The following is a 27,909-nucleotide window of genomic DNA, read 5'->3' on the forward strand; positions in this document are numbered from 1 at the left end:
TGTGTCAGGAGCTGGGCACAAATCAGCTGCTTAGGGTTAATTTCTGCTGCTGTGTTATGGAAATCTCTTCAGTGTCTGTGCATCACCAAAGTGTCTTTCACAGTGATCATCTCACTGGGGAGTGGAACAGCAAGAGGTCAGAAAACTTAATCACAGCTCCACTGTCCCAATAAAAACCTAGGTAACAAAAAGACAAGTCTGCAATTTTTGGTAAACACTTTTAGGGTGGGTTTTTTGTGTCTGTTTAGGGACTATTTTATTGAAATGATCTGTGGATCAGTGTGGTAGTATGAATAATATCTAGTTTTTCTCTTTGAAGTCCTTCTGTATTCCCTGGCTGTATTTGAACCAACAAGCAGAGAACATTTGCAAAGTGAAATACGAATGCAGTAGATGAGGAAGAGAATTGGGAAAAAAGAAGTAAACTTCATTAATTGAGATAAAGAGAGGTTAATAGGAAAGAAAAGAAAGATATAACAATAATAATAGTGGAACTAGAACATGCAAAAGAAGTGATGCTCAAGGCATTTGCTCACCACTTGTTGATCAATGCCCAGGCAGTTCCCAAGCAGCAGCCTCTGGCCAGCTTTCCCCCAGTTTATATACTGATCATTTATTCTCATTCTCAAGCCAAAACACAGCCCTGTACCAGCTACTGGGAAGAAAATTAATCTTATCCCAACTTAAACCAAGGCTGTTCCTTATTATCAGGTGATCTGTAAATATTGCATAGTGTGTATGTGGATAATAGTGTATAGATATGTTTAATTACGGAGTTCTGGGTTTGGTGATTTTTTTTTTTTTTTCTTTTTGGTCTTTAAAGATGCCCACACCTTCCTGCTAGGTCTGACAGATGGTAACAATCTCCAACACTCCCAGATTTTTTTTTTCCTTCACACTGAAAGCAAGAGCTTGTTGAAATTTTGGACTCTGGAAATGTGTGCCTGTGCATGCTCAGGGGTGGGTGTTGCACCTCTGCATCATTCCTCTCTCAAGATAAATAGTAACATTCACAATTGCAAGATAAATCCCAGCAAAGGGCATGGAGGGCTTGGGATTTTTTTGTCTTAATGTGCTTTAAAAGTTTAGAAATGCAGATTTCTGTTCAGCTACACTATGTGTGTCAATTAGTGGAAGAAACAGGTTATCATTATTTTATACCATAAATGTGGAATTAGAGCTTTAGTAGGATCTATTAGAGTTGTGACAGAAAGAGATGATGTAGAAAAAGAGGCTTTTCACTGAAACAATATTATGGATAAAAGGTTGATTTGGAAATATTAAGAAAACTCCTAATAGTTTCAAAAATATTGAAACATCATCACATGTAATAGAAACATTGGGGATTCAGAGTGAAACAAAATAGGGGGAAACAAAACCCAGTAGGAAAAACAAACCAAGATTCTGCTTTCCCACTGTATCTTTTAATGAAATTCTCAACAAACATTAGAGGAACATTGTCACATTACCACGAGATATTTGGATTGAAGTGGAATAATGTGGTTCACTGCTGGCATGTGCATTAAGCAGAAGGCATGGAGTTGAGAAATGAATTAATTAGCTTTGTCACTGGTGCTTTCCAGGCTTGGACAAACAGCTGCTGCAGGTCACTGCTGTTCCCCTGTGCAAAGCCCTGATCAATGGTTTGCAGTTTTTATCTGCAGGTCTGAGGGGTCTACTGCAGAAAAGGGCCAAATAAGCAGAGAGTTCATATATCCAGAAAGCATTTTAACAAATTCCTGGAGGGGAAAATGTGTGTGTACAAGGCTGTTCCAACTCAAAAACTCAAAATACATTGGCATAATAAATAAACAAAAATAGGAAGAAGCTTAACAGCAGAAATTATAATTGTGTGATGAGCTTTGCATTTGCTTTTCTGCAAAACCCTAATAAATTTGCACAGCTGTAAATATCTCCAAAAGGAGCAGAGCCATGAGAAAGCAGATGCCAACAAATTGAAAGATCTGTCATTTTTACTGATGCCCATTCCAAAGATGTATGATCTCTGGACTCAGAGAAAAATTCTCTTGATCAACATGTGGGTTACTGCAGGAGAAATTATTGTATCTGAAGGCTGATATGAAATCCCAATTCCCTGGATATTGAGTTGTGGGACATTACTGTGGGCTGACCCTTTTACCAAGGACATCCCTGTGGGACTGTGGGGAATTAATTTCCTCACTCACAGCCAGAAACTTTAATCCTGCAAGCCCCAACTCCATGGGTGTCCTTACCTCCTCCCCTCCAGCATGTCCAGGATAACCAGATTAGAGCTCCCAAAGGAAGAACAACATGAACAAGAGCAAAATTTACATGATTGCACTGAGAGGGCGCAATTAGGGTGAAGTATCATTTTGTGCAGAGGGCATCACGCAGAAACCAAACAAGAAATACCAAGGGTATGCTAAACATTCAAATCTATTCCAACTTTCCCCTAATTACAATCCATATTTTTACATATTTCAATATTTTAGTATGTACAAAGGGAATGTCTATGTACATTTACTTCTGAGGAGAAGACAAAGTACCCTGCTTCCCTTTAAAGTTGTTGGCTGACCTGGAATTGAGCAGCCCTTTGGCAGCACTGCCAGAATGTGTTTTCCTCCTCCTGCAAGTGAATTTTGGTGCAAGAGCATGGAAAAGGAGGTGACAGGAGATGCATAAAAAGGGATAATGTGGATGAATGCCTTTGCAGTGCACAGCTGGAAAACCTACACAACTCTTACACACCCTTTACATATTCTCTGTCAGTTGAAGATCCCAGCCCAGATATCCTGTGCTTCCATCAGTCTGACTTGTACAGTCTAAAAGACTTATCCAGTCTAAAAGACTTGTCCAGTCTAAAAGAGAGAGGCTAAAGGGATGCTGGTTTTGGGCAGAACCACAAAGTTATTGATCTCAATAACTTTGAGACTGGTGATGCCCCCTAACTTTGGGTATTTTAGGGTGAGGATCATCTCAGCTTACAGCTCCTGTACCAAAAAGGATACTTCCCAAGTTCTTCCCAGAAAGTCACAAAACTCCTCTAAAATAAGCCATTGTGGCTATGAGAAATGGGCCCCAGAGCACTGCACACAGCAGCTTGAAATTTCAGATGATGAGAAAACCTTCTTTGACTGCACATTTTCCTCTGAGTAATGGAAATGTCTAAGTTTAAATTTCAGCTGCCATTTCTATTATCAAAGCTTGCACTGGCAGCAGCCATGCTCCTGAAAGCTGCCAATTTGTGGCACTGTCATTGAGAGGGTTTTGAAGGAGTGAGCCCATCTGATGGCTCCCAAATCTCCTTTGATTACTGAGATGCAAGTGAGATGCTCTGCCAGCTCACAGAGCTGTACCTGTACCTGTAGCCCACATATCCCACAGTGAAAGGGTCCAAAAGGAAAACAGAACAATGAAAGTCAGCACAGGCACAAGAAATGGGGAGTGAGGCTGAGAAAGAGCTGCCTTGAGCTAAATTAATTTGTCACGGCTGTGTGATATGTGTGCTGCTGGTCACTGCAGCATTTTAGTTTGTTTCTTTATCTAACCCCTTCTCCTTGACCTGTTCATAGTGCTCTCCCTCTCAATCCACAAGATTCCGTAAGGATTTAATGATTTTAGCCTCATAATGAGAAAAAAGAATAACTCTCTTTCAATGTTTTCCCAGTCTTTGACATGTAAAATATGGGTTTTCCCAGCAGGAAAACAGCTCCCAAAAGCTCAGCAGCAACCACAGTGATTTACTGGCTGCATCTTCTTGAGGTTCTTTTGAGTTCTCATTTTGGCCTTCTAGATGATTAAAATGTGGAAGTTACCATCTTGAGCCTCCACAGAGTGTCTTGTAATTACTTTATGATCATTTTTCATATGTGGCACCACCTTTCAGTGCCCTGAAGAAGAAAGAAATAGATTATGGGGACAGCAAGGTGATGAGATAATTAAGTGGATACAGCCCAGTCCAACTAATGCAATGGATTCTACAACAACTTACCTGCAATTTAGCTACATTGAAGGTTTCAGACATCAGAGGGGTTTGTGCCATTTACATTAGCTATCTAAGTGCAAAGCTTTTATCTTCAAAAACTTCTGCTTTAGTCGTGCTTCCCTTTCAAGTGGCCCAGAGTTGTAGTCCAGAAGAGTGTGTGCCTTTTTCACAGTGACATCACTTTTTGGTTCAGAGGAATCCTGTGATAAATGGAGCTAAAGGAGGTTCCAGATGAGTAATGCTGGGTGTCCTAAATCAGCCCCCAAAATACAACATCTTGCACTCACAGTTAACTCTATCTTGTACCTATTACCACAGTCTTGGTGAGGTTCAGGGTTTTAGGCTCACTGTCTGGATTCTTCTGTTCATCCATGAGTTCCTACAGCCAGGAAATTTTAGTAGTACCACCTAAAGAAATGACTCTACTCTTTCCTTCTCATTTGAGTGAGTCCAGCAGGGTTGTTACATCTTTCTGCCCTGCCTTAAATTGAGTTACTACAGGTGTTGCCTTACTCAAACCTCTTGTTTATGGCCACCCAGCATGCCACTGAGGAGAAAACCTACTGTATTTGCTGGGACCCCAGATGAAGGAAGGAACAATGAATCTGACTCCATGTTCTCAGAAGGCTAATTTATTATTTTATGATACTATATTATATTAAAGAATATTAAGCTAAACTAAAGAATACAGAAAATATACTTACAGAAGGCTAAAAAGATAATAATGAAAACTATCTCCAGAATCCCAACACAGCTTGGCCCTGATTGGCCAATGAGTCAAAACAACTCACACCAGAATTTAATGAAACAATCACCGGTGGGTAAACAATCTCCAAACACATTCCACATGAGCAAAACACAGGACAAGCAAATGAGATAAGAATTGTTTTCCTTTTCTCTGAGGCTTCTCAGCTTCCCAGGAGAAATGTCAGAATCCAGGACATCCCTCTGGATGCCCTGGATGGCCTCAGCCCCTGCCAGGGGGCTCAGAGACCTTGGCACAGAGCCCAAGACCCCTGTGCCTTTGATTTTAACCCATGGAAAAAATTACCAACCTTATATGAGGATTTACAAGCCACAAAAGTTTAGGTAGAATGATTGTTAGTTTGTTACAAGATAGAAAAGTAGAATTTTGAGTTTTTAGAATGGGGACTTGGGTCCCAAGATGGAGGAATTTGGGCATGTCTTGTCCTTCTTTCTCCTTCTTCCTAGCCTCCATCTTCTGGGTGATGTTGGCACTTTTGGATTGGTTTAGAATTAACATGGGTGATAGGTATTGGGAAATTATTGTAAATAGTGTACACATAGTTTTTGGTGTAAAAAGATAACACCACCTCTGAAGTGGGCAGTGTGCCACAACCCAACCTGCTGGACAGACCTTGGCAGGTCAGAGAAAGAATGTTATTGATAACAGCAAATAAACCACCTTGAGAACTAGAACAAAAGAATCCTGACTCCTTCTTCGGTTGCCAGTCTCCTTCTTCAGTCTCTGGGAAAAGAGACTCTCTATCACATCTCAGGGTCATCCTGACCACAGAGACCCCTGAGAGAGAAAAATCTTGGGTGAAGGGATTTTCCAGAAAATGTGAATGCCACAAAACCCCACGCTGCAGTGGCTCTATGGCTCGTGGCCACATCTCACACTGAGCCCCTCTGCAGTGACAGAACCCTCCTGGACACCAATTTTCCACAGAGATCACACCTTTGTGCCTTCCCTGCCGAGCCAGCAGCACTGGCCTGCTTGTCTCCAGAAGATGCCATTATTGATTTGTTCCGAGGCAGTGGCTAATTGGGTCACACACAAAGTGCTGCCTGCCTGCTGCCGGGACCCAGCGCTGCCCAGCCCAGCCTGGGCTCCAGGCACGCACACCCCCCGAGCCCTGGCTGCTCTTGCTGGGCTCCCAGAGTGCCCCCAGAGCCACTTTGTGCCATCCCGAGGAGGAATGACCCATTCTCCTGCCTCAGGCTCACCCCTTCTCGGGTTGCTGTTGATAATCGCTGCCCCGAGATGTGCAGGGTGTCTCTGCTTCAGCCCGCACAGCTGAAGAACGAGTCTGGACTCTTCACTTTTTGGTCTTGAGGTTGTTTATTAATTCTTATCTAAAAAAATTTTTTTCTGCCCAGCCGAGATCTGCTCAGCAGGGCAGCCACAGGCACTCTGACCGCCCCTGAGGCGGTGTTGTCTTTTTATACTACAAACTATGTATAACATATTTACACTTAATTCCCAATACCTATCACCTATGTTAGACAGTGCACTTCTACTCTAGACCAATCCCAAAGTGCCAACATCACTGCAAAAAATGAAGAAGAAGAAGAAGAAGAAGAAGAAGAAGAAGAAGAAGAAGAAGAAGAAGAAGAAGAAGAAGAAGAAGAAGAAGAAGAAGAAGAAGAAGAAGAAGAAGAAGAAGAAGAAGAAGAAGAAAGGCTAGACACACCCAAGTCCTTGTCCCCATAACCCCCATTTCAAAAATCCTAAAATCTACATTTTCACCCTGTGATAATTTTTTTATTACACTATTCAAACTTCTGTGACTTTCAGGCCCTCTTACAAAGCTGGCAACTTGCTCCAAGGGTCACAATCAAATCTCCAGGTGTTCTAGGCAGAATGCCAGGGTCTCTGAGCCCCCCAATGGGGTCCTTGGCAACTCTGGACACCCAGAAGGATGGACTGAGTTCTGACAACCCCTGGCTCCAGGAATCCTGAAAGCGCAGAGAGTTGCTGCTGTGTCTCCTGGGGCTCGCCTTTCCCTGACCAGGCAAGGAATATTGCCTGCAGGACTGTGTTTTTCATTTCCTCTCAGGCTTTCCAGCTCCAATTCTCAGTGGGGCTTTCCTAGACCACTCTGGGCACAGCAGCAGCTCTACTGACATTTTTGGGATGTTTGGAACTAGATCTGCACAGAGTACCCAAGGGCTGGTCAGTACCTGGATTTTGCACACTGGATGGGTATTGTTTGCTCCAGAGCACACTTTGCTCTCTCAGTCATACATTTTTTTCTCAGTTGACAGTTCTCCCCCCTTATATAGCCTTGTCTGGACTTCACCAAGCACATTTCCAAGGGAGAGCAGGTTTCCAGCTTGTCTCGGTTTGGAAAGACAGGAGTCAGCTAAGGAAGGCAAGAGCCTCTCCTGAAATGGAGAATGTAAAACCTCCCCACCCCTCCAAATTGCTATAAACTTTAAATTAAGGGGCTCTCAGACAAAAAAAAAAAAATATATGGGAGCAGGAAATAACAGTTCTTTAATAGGGAAGAAAATAAAAGGATACAATAAACAATGCAGTACACTAGAACAACACTGAGTTGTTCTGACAGAGTCAGAACCCAACCTGACACCCTGTGGGTCAGGGTGTTGGCAGCAGTCCCATTGGAATTGTGGCTCAGCCCTCCTGCAGTGTCAGGGGTGGTTCTGCTGGAGCAGGGATCCTGTACAGAAGGATGGATTCTTCCTCTGAAGATCCAGTGGAAGGAGAGGCAGCTGCTGTTCCTCTGGGGAATCCAGTGGAGAAGCCGTGCTGGTGTCTCAAAACCTCTGGATTATATCTGGGTAGGAATGCTTGGCTCCTCCCTCTGGGCTCACATCTCCCAATGGGATGCTGCAGTTCTTATCAGCCATGCAGTGACATTCAATAGCTGTTATCAGCAGATGTCCCCTCTCAAGGGAAGAGTGATTGTGGTCACTCGGAGATAGGAAAACTGCCCACTTGACAAAAGACAACTGCCATACAGATGGTAATAGAATACATCTTGCCTTGCAATCTGGAACACACCTGTAGAGGAGTAACTGCCTCTGTACACATCAAAGATAGAGCTGGCTGCCCTCAGTCTCTATTCCATTGGTGCAGTCTCTGTATTGCTCTGAAATGGATCAGAACTCCAAATTTTTATTCTCTTCTTCGCTTATTATATTTCAAAATAACTAACTAATTTCATTTGACAAGGTGAAACTGTTTCTGATGGCTTTTCTTACAAGTTTCTACCAGTAAGAGATTCATAATTTTGAGGTCAGAAAGGACCATTAAAATTTGATGGTTTTGCTTTCTCATAGCACTGAGTCAAGGACTACAGCTAATTTCTGCAGGGAGACTGTAAGTTTATTTTAGCTATGATGCATCATTTGTAAGATGGAAAAAAAAAAGAAACTTTTCAGGTAACAGAAAGTTCACCATCTGCATGTGGACCCACATCTGTTTCCTTTGTACACAGTGGAAATTTTATTGTACAATTCTTGTTCATTACAAACCTGCTTCTAAACCTGAAGGGATTCTGCAAAAGTCAATGGAATTATTCCAGGTTGATGCAAGTGCAGCTGAAATTATTGAAAATTGCTATAAAAATGCCAGTGCACAAAGATTTTGTTATAGAATTGTTTGTGACAATATCTTATGCTCCTAATAATTCTAACACCTATAAATCAGAGATACCATGAAGCCATGTGTTTATTTGACAGGGTACATTAATTTCAGCCTTTTACTGCAGGAAATATACTTTGCTGTCAGGAACCCTAATGCCCTTTTCAAATAGTATTTGTTTTCTGTCTGCTTGCAGTTCCAGTCTGTAGGACACATTCTCCCTGAGTATAACTAGATAAAATACCATTAAATCCTGCTGATGGCTCCCCAGTTCTCAGTGGGAGGAGAGTGAGCCCACGTGTGTACATGCATGCTGCACACAATAAATCCTACAGCATCCTTCTTGTCACCTTTAGTTGGGCCAATATTTTTCTGATCATTAAGTAAGATAACAGGGGAGTTTCATTATTATTCTGGACATAGTTTGCCTGAATTTATCACTTTTTAAGCCATATCTTTTGCTTCGTGTTTCTTGGAAACTGTGTAGAACTCAATTATTGGCTAATTATTTTTGGCAATAAAAGAGAACAGTTCTGGATTTATTGTCTTCAGAAGAATAGCAGCAAAAGCATTAAAAAAAAAGAAAACAGGACTGTAAATCCCAGCAGCAGATTTAAAGCACCTATGTCCTCATCTGGGATTCTACATGTAGAAAGGTGCTTTTGTTTATTTTCTGGCAGTAGAGTGGGGCAGAAACTCCTGTGTCAGATCTCTGCTGATGTGACTGGAGCACTCACACCACAAACAGAGGTTTTAGGGTGCTCATTCATTTCTCAGTGCCAGGCAAACATATTTTTGCACAGCACAATGCTAAGGTGCAGGAAACACAGGGAGCTGATGGGGGAGAGAAGGAAAGGAGGGGGAAAAAGCCAGGCTGGCATTGAAAGAGCTGATATCAGGAGCAGCAGAGTTGACAACATGCGTTTGGACAAGTGCCCGGCCCCGGGAGTGCGTGTCAGTCAGTCACAGCTTGCTGGATGCCATTTCCCAGGATCCGTGTCCCTCCCTGGAGCAAAAGGCTGACCAGAAATGAGCATTTCTCACTGTTCCTCTCTTGGATAAAGAAAATGCTGACATTTAGCATTTTGCACAAAAAGAGCAGCAGCAACCGCTCCCGTGCCGTGTGAGGCAGTGTGTGTTGGAGGGGTAAAGCTGCTCCCATTAATTACACTCCAAAATAACACTTCAAATAATGATTATTTTGTTGCTGTTGCCTGTAATAATATGAAACTTTCTTAATGATCAAAATATTAACATCTTAATTGGGTGAAAGGTTCTGGGTTATTTCAGGCACTCGCACTCACTGCACTCCAAGGCAAATTTCCAAAATTTAAACTTCCATTAGAGAAGCCCATTAGTTTGAGTTTTTCATATTATACTGTGGAGAAATCCCAATTACTGAAAGAAACATAAAGTAGATTGTGATTAAACTTCAAAATGCAATTTAGCAGAAGGTATTAGCTTGAACTCTGAACAATGAACCCTTATGAAACGCTTTCACTGCCTTTTTAAGCCTATTGAATTGATAACAGTATAAATTAACGTTGGCAGTCCATCTTTTTGCCAAGTTCTTCCTCTCAGACAAGTTTTAAGAGTCAACTCTTGGAATAATGAATTTCTGTTTTATTATGGGCAGTGTGTTGCTCAGTGTGGTAAAGGATCTAGGGCCAGGAAGACAGAAGCCATTAGAAAAAATGCGCCTTGCTCCTCTGCAGCCAAAGTTCAAAGGCTTAAAATATTCTGGATTAATCCAAGAAGGAACACTGCTGAACTGCTGCTTCTGAGGGATGACATTTTGCAAAACATCCAACACTCATGCAGTGAGACCAGCAGTTAGTGGCTGTGATGAGGTTTGTCTGGCAAAGTTTTAGTTCACCTTTATTCAAAATAGAAGAAAATACCAGGTCAGGCTGGTTCCAGGGGAGGTTTTGCTGTTAACATGCTCTGCTGAGCAGCTGTGATTTCTGGCCAGCCCTAGCCTTGCACGTCCTGAGTTGTAGTGGTCAGATAATTTTATCCAGCTAAGTACTTACAGGTGCGTTATTTTTCTAGGCAGGTGCTGGAGTTTTCTTACAAATACCTTGTGACTTTTTTGGGGGAAAAAATGTGTTTCAAACAGGAGGATAAGATCTGTGTTTTACTTACATAAGTTTAACTTCAGAATTCCATGCCCTTAACCCTGAGAGGTGACAGTACACACAAAAATCACCTGCACCTACAGACATCCAGGTTGGGGGTATCATCTGCCCAGGGGCTGGGCAACAAACTCTGCTCTTTCAGGGCTCAGAGACTATTGTATTTAACCTGTTTTGCCCACGTGGCTCTTATGCATGTGTTAGTGATTTGGATTTTTATAAGCGTGGTTCCTATAAAGGCTGAGTCATCAAGAAAGTGAAAAAAAAATATTCATATGGATTCACAGAGCAAATGTGAGCAGCACCTTTAATTCTATGTTCTACTACTCCCTTTGCACCATTTTGTTTCTGGCTTTTGCATAGATGAATGACAGGAGAAATGACAGGGAGGGATGGATAAATGCTGTAAAATTGGAACAAAAATCAGTGTACTAAGCTATGGTGTCTGGCTGTTCCTGCTGAAGTGGAATGAGGGACCAAGTGGCATAGGATGGAGAGGGGGCATCACCAGTCTCTAATAATCAGGTTTAGACTCTCTTGGATTTGTCCACTCTATGAGAAATTTGCAGGTCTTAAATGATACATGTGTGTGTCAGCCTTAAGGTAGGACTTGACACACTTTACACTGCTATTGCAAATGTTGTAGTCTGCCAACAAAATGCTCTTAGAAATGAACACAGTGCGGCACAAGTCCTTTTTGTGTCTCAGCTATAATCCTTGTGCTGTGCTGTGGTATTGCTCCGGGTTTTCCTGTGATAGCCCATTAAACTGAGTAGTGGCAACTCTGCATTACAGAAGCAAATCTTCAAAGCAGGTTAGAGAGACTCTTAAATGTGCACATTTAAAAGTGACAGCTGCTCTCCAGCCTTCTTTTTATTCCTAGCAGAATAAGTGATACAAATCTTCCCCTTCTCATATTATGGAAGTAAGGGAATTTTCCTGATATATTTGGTGATCTTTCTTCATGCAGAAAGATAAATGCACTGATTTTGTTGGTGCTACAGGGATTTACATTTATTTGTGAAAGAGAAGGATCAGGATCATAAATGATCTGTTCTGGTAATAAGCACCAACGATTCGTTTCTCCGGCTTGTGGTTATTTATTTCTCTCCCATTTCAGCTCAGATTTTTCAAGGCTTTTCAGAAAGACTGAATTCAGCATATCTGAGAGTTGTCAGCTCTGCAGACTGCAGTCTCCTGTTTACTTTACACACAGAATAAGTGCCACCAAGGCAGCAATGCAAGCTCACCGTCTTTCAGCAGCTCTGCAATCTGCTTGCTTCTCCACTTATGTGGAGGTAGTACACAAACAGTTCAGTTTTCACCATCATTTACTCGTTGGCTCCTTTGCAGAGGAAGGGTGCCAGTTACTAGATGCAAACTGTTGCTGAGAAAGGGTGCCAATTGCTACTAGGCACAGCAATTTTGTGAAATCCATAGTTGTCTGCAAGGAGAAACACAAACATCAACAACCACTTCGCAGAGTAAACAGCCCTCTTGTAAAATCCCTGTTACTCTGCTGAACAGGGTTTACTACACAGGAAAAGCTCTGCAGACTCCCCTTATGGTGTCCAAAATTTGGGTATGGGAAACTTTACAGGTTACAATGTGTTGTCATCGGTTAAAGGAGCTGGATTTTTTGAGGAGACTTAATGTCATAGCATCACTCATTAATGAATGGCTAAAGAGGAGATTCTTCTGCTGTCAGAATCCTGATGGGCAACATCCCATGGAAAATATCCTGACCAGATCATTCCTGGAATAGGACTGCAGAACTCAGACACCCCTGAATTCCTATTAGTGTGTCAAAATTGGGCTTCCAAGAGGCAGATGGATGCATGAGTATGGTGGGGAGTGGATACAAGGCATCAAAGCTTCCCATTGCATTGTGACTGAGTAAAAGACAGTTTGCTTTTGCACTCTCTCACCCAAGAAAGGGCAAACCTTTTCATAAAATAGTAAAATAATTAACTTAATCCATCCACATTATCTTTGCTTATTGGTTCTGCAGTAACAATGGCAAGGGAGGAGAGCCCCAGAGCCAATTCCTGTCTCTTTCCTCCCCACCTGCTTGGGACAGGAAGCTTCCTGCTATCAAAGGATTTGCACATCTTTCTCACAACAGCCACAGCCAGAGAATCAGGGAACAAATGTCACAAGATAGGGTCATGATCTAGAGAGTGAGAGAAGCATCAGGAGAACCCATTTGAACCGATCACCACCCGAAAGGCAAGTCCTGGGATCCTCTTTCTAAATCTGTTTGCAGAGAATGGAAAAAATGATATTTCCATGGGGAAGGAATAAAGTGAATCCACGCTGATGACAGGTATTTGCCTTGTTTTGCCAGCAGCAAGTCCTCTTTCCAGAGGAGTGGCATTTGCACTAATCCCCCTTTGAGCCTGGAACAATTAGCCGATCTGTGCTTTTCAGAGACACGACACAGTGTGGAGCCTTTGCATTTATTTGTGTCAGCAAACAGCTATGTGGGTCCGTGCCCCAGCACTCTTGAGATGTCACCCAGATTATGCCCTGTTTCCAGTCTGGTAGCTGTTTTCCTGGTGCTGCAACTTGGCTGAAGTGTGAGAGGAGACAGCACTGTGCACCCCTCTCCATGTGCTAATCACTGACATGGTGTTGGCGCATCACCTCTTTTTAGGGTTCATGTCAAAGCAAAGGTGAGCAAACTTTTGGTTCATCCTGAGGTCAGTCCTGGGCTCCCCAGCCCTCCCTTTGCATGCACAAAGTTTTAGTACCATTCAATGTTTTTACTTTACAAATGAAGAAAGCGACTGAATTGATAAATATTAACATAATGTGTATTACCTTGGCAACGTGGCACTTGATACAAAAATTAAACATAAATTATGTAAACCACCCACGGTGGGAAGCTGTACAGGAGATAGACCTGCTGCCGTTGCCACCAGAAGAACAAATCATCTGGAATAAGGACAAAAGCAAACAGCCTGAAGTTAAACAACATAAACCAAAGGCACCTTTCCCCAGACAGGTCTCTGCTGATTTTCAGGTGCTGTGTGCTGGAAGTGAGACTGTCACATCTCAAGAGAATTGTTCACCAAGGCTGTCATTGGTTGCTTGCAAAAACTCAGCTGATTCCCTAACACTCCTTTTGGGATCAGCCTGCACAACCAGATTCTTTGGAACAGTCTATTTCTCTTACTCATTTCCTCCCAGGTTTTAAATTTAGAGGACAAGCCTGAAAACCCAAGCTGATGAACCAAATCGTTGTCTGAGCACATGTGCCTGATGCTCCCATTGAATATTTTGCCAGGATATATTAATCAGTTTTAATTAGCATTAACTCATTGGATACTTGGTGCAAGTGTGATTTCTGGGAAGAAGCCAGGACAACATTTCCTGGAGTTGAATCTCTATGAAAGCGTTGCTAAGTCCTGGTACCACACAGAGGGATTAGTAAATAGAGAATTGGTGTAAGTTTGGCATTTGACTCCAGCTTAACACAATGATTTGCTTAACAATTAGAATATTCATCAGACCAGCTGAGTTACAGGGTCTGTCCTCTTACAGTGCGCAGTTCTAGTGAATCTGAGTGCACAACATTTCTGCATAAATGAACTTGAGACGTCACCTCAGATTGTGTTGCACTTTCAGCATGAAACAATTGCTTCTGTTGTTCCAGTGCTATAACCAATAGCATGCCATTAAGATTACTTGGTACTAAGTTGTATGCACATTGCATTAAAAAAAAAAGACATTTATGGCTGAGTGCCTTAGTTGTGTGTACTGTGCCTTCCACATTGGCTTCTCTCCTGAATATTAAACAATTTCCAAAGACAAAAACTGCTGAAAAGCCTTAAAAAGTGTTACCTTTTGTCAGAGACATACCTGTAACTCTGTGGTTATTGGCCTATGAAGATCAGTGCTAATGTGTGACTAGAAATTGTGTGTAGTACCTTCCTATGCAGAGGGTATAGGTTTGGACATACATAATTTGATTTATTAAAGTTGGAATATATTTTGGACCACATGCCCTCCAAAGCAGGAAACGAGTAATTTGATTTTAAATTAATTTCCCAGAAACACACAACGACATTTGAAAAGAGTGCTACAAACCTGACAGTCCAAAAGTATTTATACAGAGAGCAATTTGCTTAACCAACTGCTTCCTTTGTGTCATTTGGTCTTTCAGATAGTTACATTTGGAATAAAGTGTTTTTCTGCTCCGGGTACCTCTTGAGGGACTTCCTGCAGTGATGTGGCTTTAAAACTGAGGCAGGTAGTCTGGGGCTCCCTGGGGAAGGGAAATTTGCTTAATACCTGAATAACACTGAATGTCAGTCAAGCCAAAGGAAAAGAAAAAAAAGCTGGACAAGTGAAAGATAAATAGGTTTAAATAATTACTATTGAAATCTGATTATGCTTGTAATTTCTTTCTCAGCATGGGAGTCCCTCTGTAAGCAATTCAGCACAGCCCTTTGAATCCTGCTGGAGTTTTATTAATATTTCAGTAGCTGCGTTAGTAATGGCACGAACCGTGGTAGTGCTGTGATGAGCTGTGGAGTTTTCAGTGAAATCCCTGCCTTAGGTGGATCAATAAAGGCACACAAACAGAGCACCTGGGCCTCCAGAGGGAGGGACCAACCCTGCAAACATCCTTTCCTGTGCCATTAGTCCTGGGAGAAGTTCTGGAGAGCTCAGCAGCAATAATCACCGCCCCAGGAAGAAGCGGCTGGATTTAATGGCACCGCGCATACCAGCGAGCACAAGGTCTAGTCAAATGTGTTACTGAGAGAAAAAATTACTGCTGTGCTTCCAGAGTCCATCCCCTTTCAGGGAAGTGCTTCAGAGTGTGCTCTCCTTTCAGCCTGTGGTTGAGCCCCTGTGCTTCAGTGGGTGCAAAGTGGCCTTAAGTGTTTTGCCGAATAGGAGCCTCATACATTTGCGTGTTTACCTGCAGCTTTTCCATATCTATTTTCAGATATCTTTTATCTTTTCCAGTGAACTTTGCATTTTCTTCCCTTGCAATGTGTGTCTTTTCTTCTCTGGGTATGGAGATTTTTCACCTTGTTTCGTGCTGACTTGTAGAACAATAGTGGGTTTTGCCCTTGTGCCTTTCTCCAGTTTTTACTCAAATCATTGAGTGTCACCACCTGATTGTGAGTTTTCAGAGTACACCCCTTGGTTATTTGGCAGCCACCTCTCTCTGCACCTCACGTCACTGAGGAAGTTTATATCTCAAAACCAGGCTCAATATGGAGATGGCAAGGGAATTTCATCCCACTTCAGCAACAAAAGCTCAGAAAAACAGTTGGTCTGTTTGTATGTCCATTTTCTACAGTCAGATACCTTGGCATATCCAAGTTGCTAAAGCTCAAAATTTGCACCATAGGCTTGTGTTATCTCATTTCTTGCCATTTCTTTAAGATGTCGTCCCCTGACGAGAATACTCCAGGCTGTTTTTTCTTCTAGCTGGAGAGTCCTCTTTAAAAAATAAGCATGCTACCAAAGAGAAAGAAAATAAACCCATCTAGGATTATTTCCAGCAGGAAAAGCAGCTGCAGCTGAGGGGGCAGAGATGCCAAAGCCCAGGAGTCCGCAGTCAGAACTCTGAGATTTATGAAGAGTTAAGTGAGTTGCACGTGGATAAGCAGTTGAAGGCTGAGCCACCACCTCCAGTAGGGCAAAAAGAGGTAACACAAACGACTTTCCTACCTGAATACTGCATGAAATTCATTGCACCAGCTCTGTAGTGCATGCCACTGGTTTATGTGGGGCTTATGGCTTGTAAAAATACATGTTTGTCAAGGGGTAGGAAAGCAATAGTGTGTAATAGGTATTACAGTCCTAACACAAAAGAGAGAGGATTTTGTCATTATAAAAATAATTGGAAAGCTTGGAAAACATGCATTATAAATTATTATGGAATTTTAAGAGGCTTTTGTGAAAAAAAAAAAAAAAAAAACCAAACCACAAAATCATCTATAAAGTTACTGTCCCATTTTAGGAGAAAATATGTGTGTGATTTCCCACTGAAAAGCAGATCTAGGAATGGCATCTGCTGACTTGGCAGACATGAATGTTGAATTCACTGGAGAGCATCTGCTCTCTGTCACAGATTAACATTTCTTTTCCTGTTAACACACACCCAAGAAAGGTGCTGCAATTTAAGTAGCTGATGTGAAGGTACTAACTAAAGAGCAAGCCTTGGTATTATTTAGTTGATTTGGCCAAAGTGCAGCTCATTAATTGTTTCTTGATGTGTACACATTGACATTTATTTTCAAGTTGTGGCATGATGTTGTCCTCATAACCATAAATATCAAAAATAATGTGTTTGTACTGTACACTGAGTGACTCCAGGCTGTGTAATTGCCTGTATTCTCCTTGCTTACTTGTTGGGGGTTTTTCCCCTTCAGGTTTAGTATTTTATTGACATAACATTGCCTTTATTACTAGAGAGTGAAGGATTCCTCTCTTTGAAATCAGGAAATGGAGGTTTGGAATGTCCTGGGAGTTTGGAGAACTCCACAGCTGCTTGAGGCTGGAACCAGGAATTGCTGTGTGGGATGAAAATTGATGAAAGGGAAGGGATGGCACAGCACTCACACACATCACACCTTTCCCAGTTCTGCAGCAAAACTGCTGGCAAGTTTGTGCCCAGCAGGAGCAATCCCATGGAGAAATCTTGACAGAACAACAGGAAACAGACCCATCCCAGAGCCAGGGCTCCCCTTCTCCAAGCCTGCTGATTCTTGTTGTCATATGGGTGGAATCTGCTGAACTAAATGTAAACAATCTGCATCTGGACTTGTCATCTGAGGCCTCTGTTTAGACAATGTAGGCAGGTAAATGTGTCTCCAGCTGAAATCAGCATTTACATTAGGTCAGATCTCATAAAAGTGTCCATTTCTCTCCATTAACTATAAAGGGAGCACTTAGGTTGCACATTTAGGTGAGATAAATTCCACTCACAGGAACCAGAAATCCTCCAGCCGTGAAGCCTTTCTTTAAAGGGCAATCCTTGCCAGAGTACATCTTGGCATATTCATATTCAGAAAGAAAACATCCTGAATTTAGAGGAAGGAGACTCAAATATTTGATATTCTGGTCTCAGAGAAAAAAAAAATAATATGTATATTTAGCAAAGAAATACAAACAATGTAAAGAAGCATTATAACTAGGAGGAATTAGAAGACCACGTCAGGCATTTTTCTCTCAGGGGATTAGGTATCTTTCATGTTTAAATATCTTTTCAAGACAAATGGACCCTGTGATCCTAACCAGGGAGGCCAGAAAACTCTGTCCTTTTTTAGTGCTAAACAAAATGTCATGATAAGTCAGGAACATCCTAGCCTCGATATATTCAGCAACATCGTGATAAAGAAATAATCCCCATTTCCTCCCTCAGCTTTCAAAGGGTCCTGAGACACAAATGCCACCTCTCTATAGCAGAGTATAATTGACTCTATTTGCAGCTGCTTAGAGAGAGGTGGAGGAACATGGCAATAATCCAGGGATGAGCTGAAATCAAGCGGAAGTTCACGCGAGGCTACGAATGCCAGCACAAAAGAGCAGAGCCCAAAGGATGCTATTTTGGAAGGTCTCGTGGGGACATCACATACCCACGGTCCCCCTGAGCAGAAGCAATCCTGGTGCCAGCACGCCAGGACACGCTCGTCATGTTTTTTGATGAATGTCCCAAGAAGTTGCAAGCGGCCAAATAAAGCCAACAACTGCAAGGGGGTGACAGATTGGGTATGGCCAAGCGGCTTCCAGTGATTGTCAGTAACAGGAAACGCTGGACGTGTTCCGAGTAAAGCCCTGGTGGTGTCAGTAAAGGGTCCATTAAATGATTAAAAATTCATTCTGTATCAATCATCAGAAAGGCACCGTAGAAGTAAAATCATTGGTGTCACGGGTGGAGAAGACTTGGGAGGACAGACTGGTTGCTTTCTCTGCCAAAATGCTGACCCATAAAATATTCACACAACTTTGTGGAATCTGGCTTTAAATGGATTTCTGGCTTTAAGCTTAGATTTCTTCATTTACCAAAAGGAATAATTCACTTGTTAAAAAGAAATATTTCATGCCTATTTCCTTAAATACCAGCCTTTTCTCACCATTTTTTTCCCTTTCAAAGTGCCATTTCATTAGAGTCTTTTACCAGTTTTATCCATTAGTCTCTTTGTATTAATTAATATCACTTACTTTAATAGACTGTTGCTTGCTTCCTATTGTCTGGGGTTTACCCCCTGAAGTCATGCACCATTGTTCTTTAATTTCTTTTTTTTTTTTTTTAATTAATATCTCTGAGCCACTTATCTGACATTTTTTACCTCTTTCTTTGCAATTCCCTCAACTGTTCATTTTCTGAGTTCTTTTGCCAAGGAGGAAGTGCAATGTTGAAATACAATTTCTACAGAACTCTAAAAGAAGAAATAATATCTCATTATCTAGATATGATGCTTTCATATGGTTTTCTACATCATTACACCCCACTGCAAAATCACATCTATTTTTTTTAATATTACTTCAGGTTTCCAAAATGTTCATTGAAATTTTCCTGTAACTTTCCCATTTATACTTTTTTAAATCATGTCCTATTTTGCTATATTCTCTCCACGTTTCCCTTCTCTTTTCCCTTCTGCTTCCTCGATTTCAATACTCTCTCCAATTTAATATTATCAGCTAACATGAGGATTATATCGGTCAGGACCTCTTCTGTATCTTTAGTGAAGATAATGCTGACCCTAATCCCTGCAGATTTCCTCCTCTGAAGAGAAAGTTTGTGCTATATTTGGGTCCTTAGAATGGCTTTTCTCCACACAGCAGTGGGTGAACATGAGCCAATTACAATTTTTTTTAAAAGTAAGCTTTTCTGTAACAGACATCCAACTGTTTTCTTGAGGTTTATATATCATATGTCAATTTGATAGATTAAGGCTCTGATTTTCAGAGGTGAGGCAGAGAAGAAGGGAGGTAAGAGGGCTAAGCCTTGAGCAAACATCAACTTTCGATGAGATTTCAGCCTCTCACTGCTAAAGGCTTTTGGAAAAACACTTTCAGATCAATTTGCTGCTATTACAGGCACAAGCAGCGGGTGTGGAAGCCCAGTCCAGGGACTTAAAACAGTCACTCCATCAACAAACATTTTAAAAACTGCCTTCTGCAGCATGAGTTTATGCACCAGGGGAAGATCTTCCAAAGGGGTCTCTGACAGATCCCTTGCCTCTGCCTGGGACACTTCCTCCACTCACCCATTCCAAGAAAGAGAGGGGATTCTGTATTTGTCCTTTTTGCCTTCTTTTAAGCTCTTTTCACCCTTTTTGTGCAGAGTTCTCTTAGCACACAGGAGAACCACCTCACTGCCTTTATGTCTATGACTTTTCACTCTGAGTAAGCTCCCTCCTTTTCTCTGTCTTTATTTAATTTACTTTAATCACAGGCTGCAGCAAGTGTTTAGTGATATGTGGTTCCCATTATTATTCCCTTTTCCTCCTCTCTCAGCTCAGTGTTGTGTTTACTTATTGCTGCTCTCCTGGGCCGTTTCCAGTTTTCCATGAGCATTCACTATTGATTGCTAATGATGTGTTAACTGGGAGCATTGGATCCCTTTATTCTCTGCAGCGTGCCTTGCCTGGGTCTGCTGGTTTGTATTTGTGTATTTACAGGCTTTCTGGCTATTTCTCTACTTACATTTATATTAATTCTAACAGGCTCTCCTCCTTTTTGTTATTGATCCCCTTGTTGGATGATTTTAAGAAGTGTTTATTTTCTTAGACAACTGAATTTTGATTAGCTACATTCCCCTCATCAATTGCTCTTGTGTCCCTGACTCTTCCCTGAGTTCATGAAAACCCTCTTATTCCCTTTAACCTTTCTGGCAAAGAGTAAACTTTGCTTCCTTCCCGGAGTCATCCCTAATCTTTTCCTTCTCTCTCATATGTCTGGTTCCATTTTCTAGTCCCTGTTCAGACCCTCAAACCTTAATCTACAGTTTTCTGAATCCATATTCATTGCCTCTTCTTCTTTGAAGGCTTTTCAAAAGAAAACCTGTCTGTTTGCCTTGCATGTTCCCCACCTCCCTTTGACACTGATGGATTCTAATATTTCCTGGAAACTCCTCCTGATAAATAACTAAATAGTCTATGATAATTTCATTGTATTTTGTTCTGTGAATTTCCTTACCTGTCTCTGCTAAATCCATCTCTCTAGTTGAAAATGTTATCAAGCTGACATTGCTCTCACAATTTTCTTTGATTTCTGTCTATTGGTAAGAATTATACCCAACAAACCTTCTCTTCTCATTGGAACCCCTATTTTCTACATCCTACAGCTGCATATGATTTAGGACTATTTCAGTGATCTCTGTTTTGACATCCTCGTAACAGAACACATAATGACTAAATGCATTCCCTAATGAGCAGCATCATGAAGTTCTGACTGTGCTAGAACTTGCTATGACATTTTTTCCCACCATCATCCACTGTTGTGAGTCCGTAGGAAATGGGCTCCATACGACAGCTGCATTCTGAATATGGCTTTTCAGAAGCTTTATCCCTATCTTGGACCTGTTCTGTTCTTTCTGTTCTCTCTTTTTAAAAGGTCTCTTCTCAATTGTTTGCAGATCTTTTGCGTGCAGCATTAAAAACCCTAGCCAAGACTGTGACCTTCTGGATGCTGCAGCTAATTGCAAACAAGTAGCTTCCACCCCCGCTTGCAAGCGCTGCTGGAATGTTCAGTCTTACCCATTTTACCCCAGGTTCAGCATTTCTCTGAATTCAGCCATAAATTTTGCATTGACTGTGTATGCTGGAAAACAGAGGACCCATTTTCACATTAATAATAAATATATAAAGCTGTGCCTAGTCTCTTACTCAATCACCATCATGCTTATGAAAATAATACTTTATCTGTACGTGCCATCTCTCATATAACTATCTCACAGGCTGTTTAAAAGCGTGGGTAAGTATTATTGCCCTCATTTTTTTTTTAAATGAAGGCAATAGTATTGCAAGATAAAGCATAAAAAGTGGGAACTCAGAGAACAGAGCAAACCAGTTCACAAATGACACACCTCTCCTGCTTGGAGCTATTTGTCATTGCCATGACCCATAGAAGATGCCAGCTTTGGTATTGCCCCCTTACACCAGATAATGATCTAATACATCCAGAAACAAACTGTGAGCAGGACTGGGCAAATATCAGGTCTTTCACTTTAGTGGCCAAGGTATTTAGCTTGTAAAATTTAAAGGCAAATCAAGTTAAATTCAATTTTGGATTAACACAAAATAGAAATCTTTTATTTTAGCTAGCAAATAAAATAGGGGGAAGATATTTCCTCTTTCCTTCTAAAAAAAGTGTCTTGATTTTGTTTAAGGAAAGCTTAACCTGAAATGAAATTTCTATTTCATATTTGGGTGACTTACTGAATCTTGTATCATATGTCTTTTAATCATGAGTTCAGCCTTCAAAACAGATTTTGAAAATAATATATTCCCCTAAATTTTTTTTACCCACATCTGCTTGAGAGTTCCTGCTCTAAATAGATGAGACAACCAATGCTTCAGGGAGTGGGAATATTCCTGCCCCATTTTGCAGAGGAGGATCTGAGAAACGCTGAATTTAAACAATGCACCTAAGATGATGGTGTCAAATATTTCAGGCAAGTGGTAGAGCCCTTGAGACACTTCCAAAAGCCATGTGCCTCTCCTCCTGCATCACCTTGAGAACAGAATGGTGTGACAGAAAGGCAAGGGGCCGTGTCATGTGCTGAGAACAAGTCAGGATGAGACAGGGGGAAGAGCCCTCTCAACATATTCGTACTTTGGCTTCGTGTGGCTGGGTGCTGGAGGAGAGGCTGTCAGCAGGAGCAGAGCATGGTCCTGCCTGAGCAGGTGCAGATTTCACCCATCAGCTGTGGGTGATGAACCCCAGGAATGAGGCCCAAAAGACAGGAACCCAAGGCAGGTCATCCAATTCATCCTTCAGCATTTCAGGAGATAGGTCCCACTTGTGGTACCCCCCACCCAAAGGCAGGAGCCTTCAGAATCTCAAACAGATGGAGTCCATCATTCCTGTCCCACTTGTGGTACCCCCTACTGAAAGGTAGGAGCCTTCAGGATGTCAAGCAGATGAAGTCCATCATTCTAAGGTTCCACCTACCATAAACCAGAGTAACCTGGTCTAGTGGAAGGTGTCCCTGCCCATGGCTGGGGGTCTGGAACTGGATGATCTTGAAGATCCCTTCCAACCCAAATAATTCTAAGATTCTGTGATGAATATTCAATGGCTGTTCACTCTCTTTGTGTGGTTTGCTTCTCTGTTGTTTCAAAAAGTAAGTTCTGTGTGTTAAGTTCTTTCTGTTGACAGGTCAGTCCCTGGTCTCAGGGTAGGCAGAGCTGTCACCAAGGGGTGGCACCTGGGGGAGTGCATGGCAATGTCTCTGTTGTGGTGGCTTCAGCTGGGGTGCTGGTTAGTGGAATGACAACCCAGCTACTTCCTTCAGGGCAACTGATCAATTTGTTTTCCACATCTTTGCTCTTGTTGACAACAAGCTTGATGAAATCAGTCTTTCTGAAGGCAGCACAGTGGATTTGACAAATCCTGCAGAACTGCTGGAGCAGATCCCCGAGTTTGCTGAGGAGCTGATGGAGCCTGAGGATTGCTTCCCTGAAGGTAAGAGCCTGCATGTTTCACTGCAATGCTGGGGCAAGAAACCTTCTTTTCCCTTACTGAACATCTCCCAGCCTTCTCACCATGTTGCTGTGGTTGCTTGCAGTAGTATTTCACTGGATGCACTCTGTTTTTCAGACACTATAATGCTCCAAACACATACTCAAAATCCTTTGTTACCATTAGTCTTTGGATTTCCAAGGTGAGATAAGCCAAGAGCATGCTTTAAAATGCTCTGCAGCTTCTAAAGTCTTAGGCTTTTAAAATCCTAATTTGTGCCATAAAGAATTGTTTGTTTCTTTGCTCGTTTTCTAAATGATGATTTTTGTCATTTGGCCAGTGAAGATTTGTGCCTTCCAATATGTGTGCATGATCAAATTTGGTAAAGAACTGGCCAGATCAGAATATTTCCATTGCTTAAATGTGTCCAGGCAGTTCATAGATCCTGTCTGGAGGGTTCATGAGTCTCAGGGACTCTCTTCCATTTATTTTAAAGGGTGTCAAGATTAGCACATCCAGTAACTTCCATCTAGTCAGAGAACTGCTATGCAATGGGCATTTAACATCATTATCTTAGATAACAACAGACCACATTTACATATCTCTTTTAATACCATATTCACCATAATTTTATTAATATTTTAACACCAGCCTGCTCCAAAACACAGATGTAAAACCCAGTTACATCAGGAGATCTATGTTAAAATAAATATATAAAGTAAATAGCATTCCAAGTTATTTCTTCTCAGAGTGAGTTCAATTCTAAATATTATCTTAGTCAAATTTTTGTTTTCCTATAAATCTGGGTTGGGAAAAACAGGGTTAGCTGAATGTAAGAATAGTCCCTTGAAAATTCAAGCATTATTATAAACAAAAACAGAGCAGCTCAGATGGGATCAGACAGAGATGATTTGCTGGGTACATGAATGCCCCTAAAGTCAGCAAAAATGTGCATCTCTATATCTGTGAGAAAGATGATTGAATGAGGTAAGGGAGCCCTGCAGGGCTTACAAATGTCCCTTGGATCTAAACATTTTTTTGACAGCTCTGCTTAAAAGCAGTAGCCAAAAATTAATGCAGCTGATGGAAGAGAGCATGGTGTAACTATTCAGGGCCATGCAATAACATTTCGGAATTAGATCTGGTGTTTTCATTCTTTCACAATATATTTCTTAATGGGGCTAGTGAGCAGCTATCTCTGTTGTGCCCTGCAAAGTGATTATGTTATAGATGCTTAAACAAGCCAGTGCTGTGAGATCAGTGCTGTTCAGATGCCAGTTTACAAATTCTGAAACTGTTTGGCCATGACCACCATCCAGCTTTTTAAAAGAAACGAGGCAGATACCAGACAACACTGTAATTTGATCTCTCTTAAAATAACCAGACCTTCCTGAACTCCATGGTGCAGGACCACAATGGAACTAGTTTGTCAGATCTTCCTCAGTGCTGTCTGTGGGATGCTCTTCCAGATGGATCACTGGAAGTATTTAACCAGATTTGAAGCCTGCTGATCAACCTGGCAGCAGAGAAATGCAGAAATGAAGGCACTGTTGGGTTACTCCCACCCAGGTTCTGGCACCCTTCCTCCTGAGCACCCCTGGTCCTGCATTTTGTTTTTGCTCCTAATCTCTCTTAGTTCCTCACCAATGCCTATGCAAGTCAAGGTGTTTTTCTCTTGTCCCAGGATGCAGCCAGTTGAGCCTTGAGCTCTAAATGGGAATTGAAGGAGAGCCTGTTCTCCTGTCCAGGGACACCTGCAGGTGCAGGGGACATCCTCCCCAACATATCTACTCTCCTTTCCTGTGCAGCACAGATTATCCATGCACATTTTTCAGACTTTACTCTTTTGCCTAAATGTGATCACATTGCTCATGGATTTGGCAAAAATGCACGAACACGGTGCGATTATTTGCTCATAAAATTTCCAGTGAAATTGCATAAACTGAAAGTCCAAATGATTCTTACAGCAATGACATTAACATTAGGTTTAATTTATGCAGAGAAACAAAGTGTTTTCCTGTAATCAACTGCTATTAAATATTTCCAATATTTTTGCCCAAACTTACTATTGCAATTAAACCTCATGCAGCTGTCACTTCAGTCTAGTTAAAAACCAAGTAAGCCAACTAACAGCAGTCTAATTAGTTGAGATGACAAGACTTTAAACTACAAAAATGAAAATATTGAAGAGAATGCACTGGGCAGGTTTATCTAGTGCTGCCTTTACTGACTTTTTATAAAGAGATACAGCAATATTTGGTACATTTGGGAGTATGAAAGTTAATATTTGTGAAAGAAGGAGATTATGTGAAAAAGAAGAGGGAGAGGGGAAGGGTTAATTTCTTAACTTCTTTAGCTATCTAAATTCAAACTATGACATTTCTCAACGCATCCAGCATAGGTTATGTCCTGAACAAATATGTTCCAGATTCAGGCCCCTTTTTTTCAGATAACAAAGGCAACAAAGATAATGCATGTTCTTGAAATAGTTGCTGAAAGTTTGCTGAGGTCACAGTTTTCCGGGAGTTGGGTGACCCAGATAAGCCATAGGTCGTTTTTCTTGGGGAGACTTGTTAATGTGTTATCATCTCAAAATAGCTTTGATTAGGGTCAACAGGGAACATTCTTGGGTCAGGAAATGTGAAGGCAAGGTAGGGTCACAGCCCTGGCAGCGAGCAAGTATTGCTGGGAAGAACCTGACAGAAATGGAGAGACCATTTCTGGTTGATGGGAAAGGAACATTTATCCAATGCCAGCTATTTGGGTACTTTTTCCTCCAGATGCCTTGCAACACTCCAGTCCCGTTACCTCCATCGGTATGTGTTCTCTGCAGCAAAATTTACTCCCTCTTTGGACATTATCTTCCGTGTCTCACAGAAGGTCATCCAAAGAGAGCCCTCGGCCCACGGCGCTCTCCTCTCTCCCAGACCCTAATAGGAGAAAGATTCCACCAAGTCCTTTAGGCGTAATTCCCCGCTGGCAGAGGTTTCAGGGGAATATCTCCAGAGGGTCATGAGGGAATGAGCAGCCTCGCTCAACGCGTGGTTGGTCGCAGCTCGTGACACCAAGGATGCCCAGAACCTTTCCACGGTCACTTTTTTTCCATGTGACCACGGGGTAGGAGCCACTATCGCTCCAGAAACGCCCAAATGCCAGCTGGGAAATGCCACGTGCCCAAGTGAAGTTGGTCTGATTAGTGGTGGGATCTGTGTCCTGCCCTTCCCAACGGCGGATAGTGGCTGTTTAGAAGCAAAAAAAAGGAAGAGAAGAAAAATATAGACCATTAAACGGAATAATTCTGAACAGAGTTACAGGGGCTGCCACAAGATGAGTTTTAAAGGCTGAGTAAAACCAAGCCAAACTCAACAAAATGTACTCATTGGCACCCTAAGAAAAAAATCATGGAACAAACCCAAGTTTTAAAGTATCGCTTCCCTCTGGCTGTCATACCTGAGATGCTCTGTGTTTTTCCACCAGGAACAGCGTGCTGGCATTATGTTGTGTACAATTTTCAGGCATCATGACACTCTTACAGCACTATTATGCATTCAGAGTTAAATTAATACAGGTTGGACAGGACCTCTAGATTTAAAACTCATCCACCCCCTCACTCAGAGCACAGATGACATCAGTGGTAGGCCAGGCTGCCCACTGCCTTTGCTCCCAGGCATCACACTCCTTGATGATATGTTTTGAGGACAGTAGCAGAGGATAAACAAGAAATGAACCTTTGTTAAGCCCTTGGAAGGGTAATAACACCAAGCTGTGGTTTTGTCAGATGCCCTCTTGGCAGCCCCCAGTTGTAGCACAAAAGCAAAACCTCAGCTCTCCTGATGTGTCTCAGGTACCCAAACGCTGGAGACAGTGATTGTTAATCTCTCTTTCCCACTATAAAACCCAGCTGTGCATGGGTTTTATAGTGGGAAAGAGAGATTTATGGAATGGTTCAGGTTGCAAGGGATCTTTAGGGTCATCCCATTCCAACTCCCCTGAGTAAGTTAGTAGTGGGGCCAGAAGGAAATCTCATTCATAATTGTGTGTTAAAAAGAATGCAATAGATGTTGCATCACATAAATTGGCAATGATTGCTCTTTTTACAATGGATTATGAGAAAAATTAATCTTAATATTCTATATTTTCATTTTTCTGTATTTATCATGGTTCAGAGATAGCAGACATTATTTTATCAAGGCATAATATTCTAAATTACCTACAAATTAATGACTACTTTTATTCTAGTAAATCTGATGGGTTTATGGTTTTGGGGCATTTTTTGACCCTACCTGTCCAGCCCCCTTTGGATGATGAGTTGCTCACCTGTCAGTTTTACTGAAGACAGGACATGCTCAACCTGCTATTATACAGCATTATAGGAAAGGAATTAAATAAGAAGAGGAAAGGGCTAAATAAGAAGAGTCTGCTGAGATCGTGTTCCCTCCAGCATGGGGAGACAGTTGGGGGTACAGTTGGGTTTGCTCTCTTATTTGTGCATACCCAGGTAGCCAGACTGATCATTAGAAACCCAGCTTGGCATATATATATATATATATATATATATAAAAATATATATAAAACCTATGCTTGAGTTCACGCTTAGGAAGCTGTGTTTTGTGTCAAACCAAGCAATGCTGTAACCAGCGTTCAAAGCTAAGAAAAATACTGTTTGTTCTAAAAATGAATGTCCCATAATTGAGAACCCTTGTGTAAAGGCACTCGCAAAATTGCTGTGGTTTGAACACAAGGTACCACATTTGCTGGACAACAGAATGGGAAAAATGAATTGGTGTTCTGGTTTATTG

The 27,909-nt window shown here is 41.7% G+C and overlaps 1 protein-coding gene across 4 annotated transcripts in view; it reads left to right on the top strand.

Annotated features, from left to right (window-relative positions):
* Positions 1-27,909, top strand: part of LOC132085279 (sodium channel protein type 5 subunit alpha-like) — a 178,663-nt gene that overhangs the window by 100,362 nt on the left and 50,392 nt on the right. For 2 of the 4 annotated variants that reach the window (XM_059490655.1, XM_059490662.1), the window contains 2 exons: positions 15,967-16,125; positions 22,993-23,113. In XM_059490655.1, the coding sequence (XP_059346638.1) occupies positions 15,967-16,125; positions 22,993-23,113 (280 nt within the window). The remainder of the gene's footprint in view (positions 1-15,966; positions 16,126-22,992; positions 23,114-27,909) is intronic. The other 2 variants (XM_059490670.1, XM_059490677.1) reach the window with 2 other exon arrangements.

This window comes from Ammospiza nelsoni, chromosome 1, assembly GCF_027579445.1.
Source record: "Ammospiza nelsoni isolate bAmmNel1 chromosome 1, bAmmNel1.pri, whole genome shotgun sequence".
NCBI lineage: Eukaryota > Metazoa > Chordata > Aves > Passeriformes > Passerellidae > Ammospiza > Ammospiza nelsoni.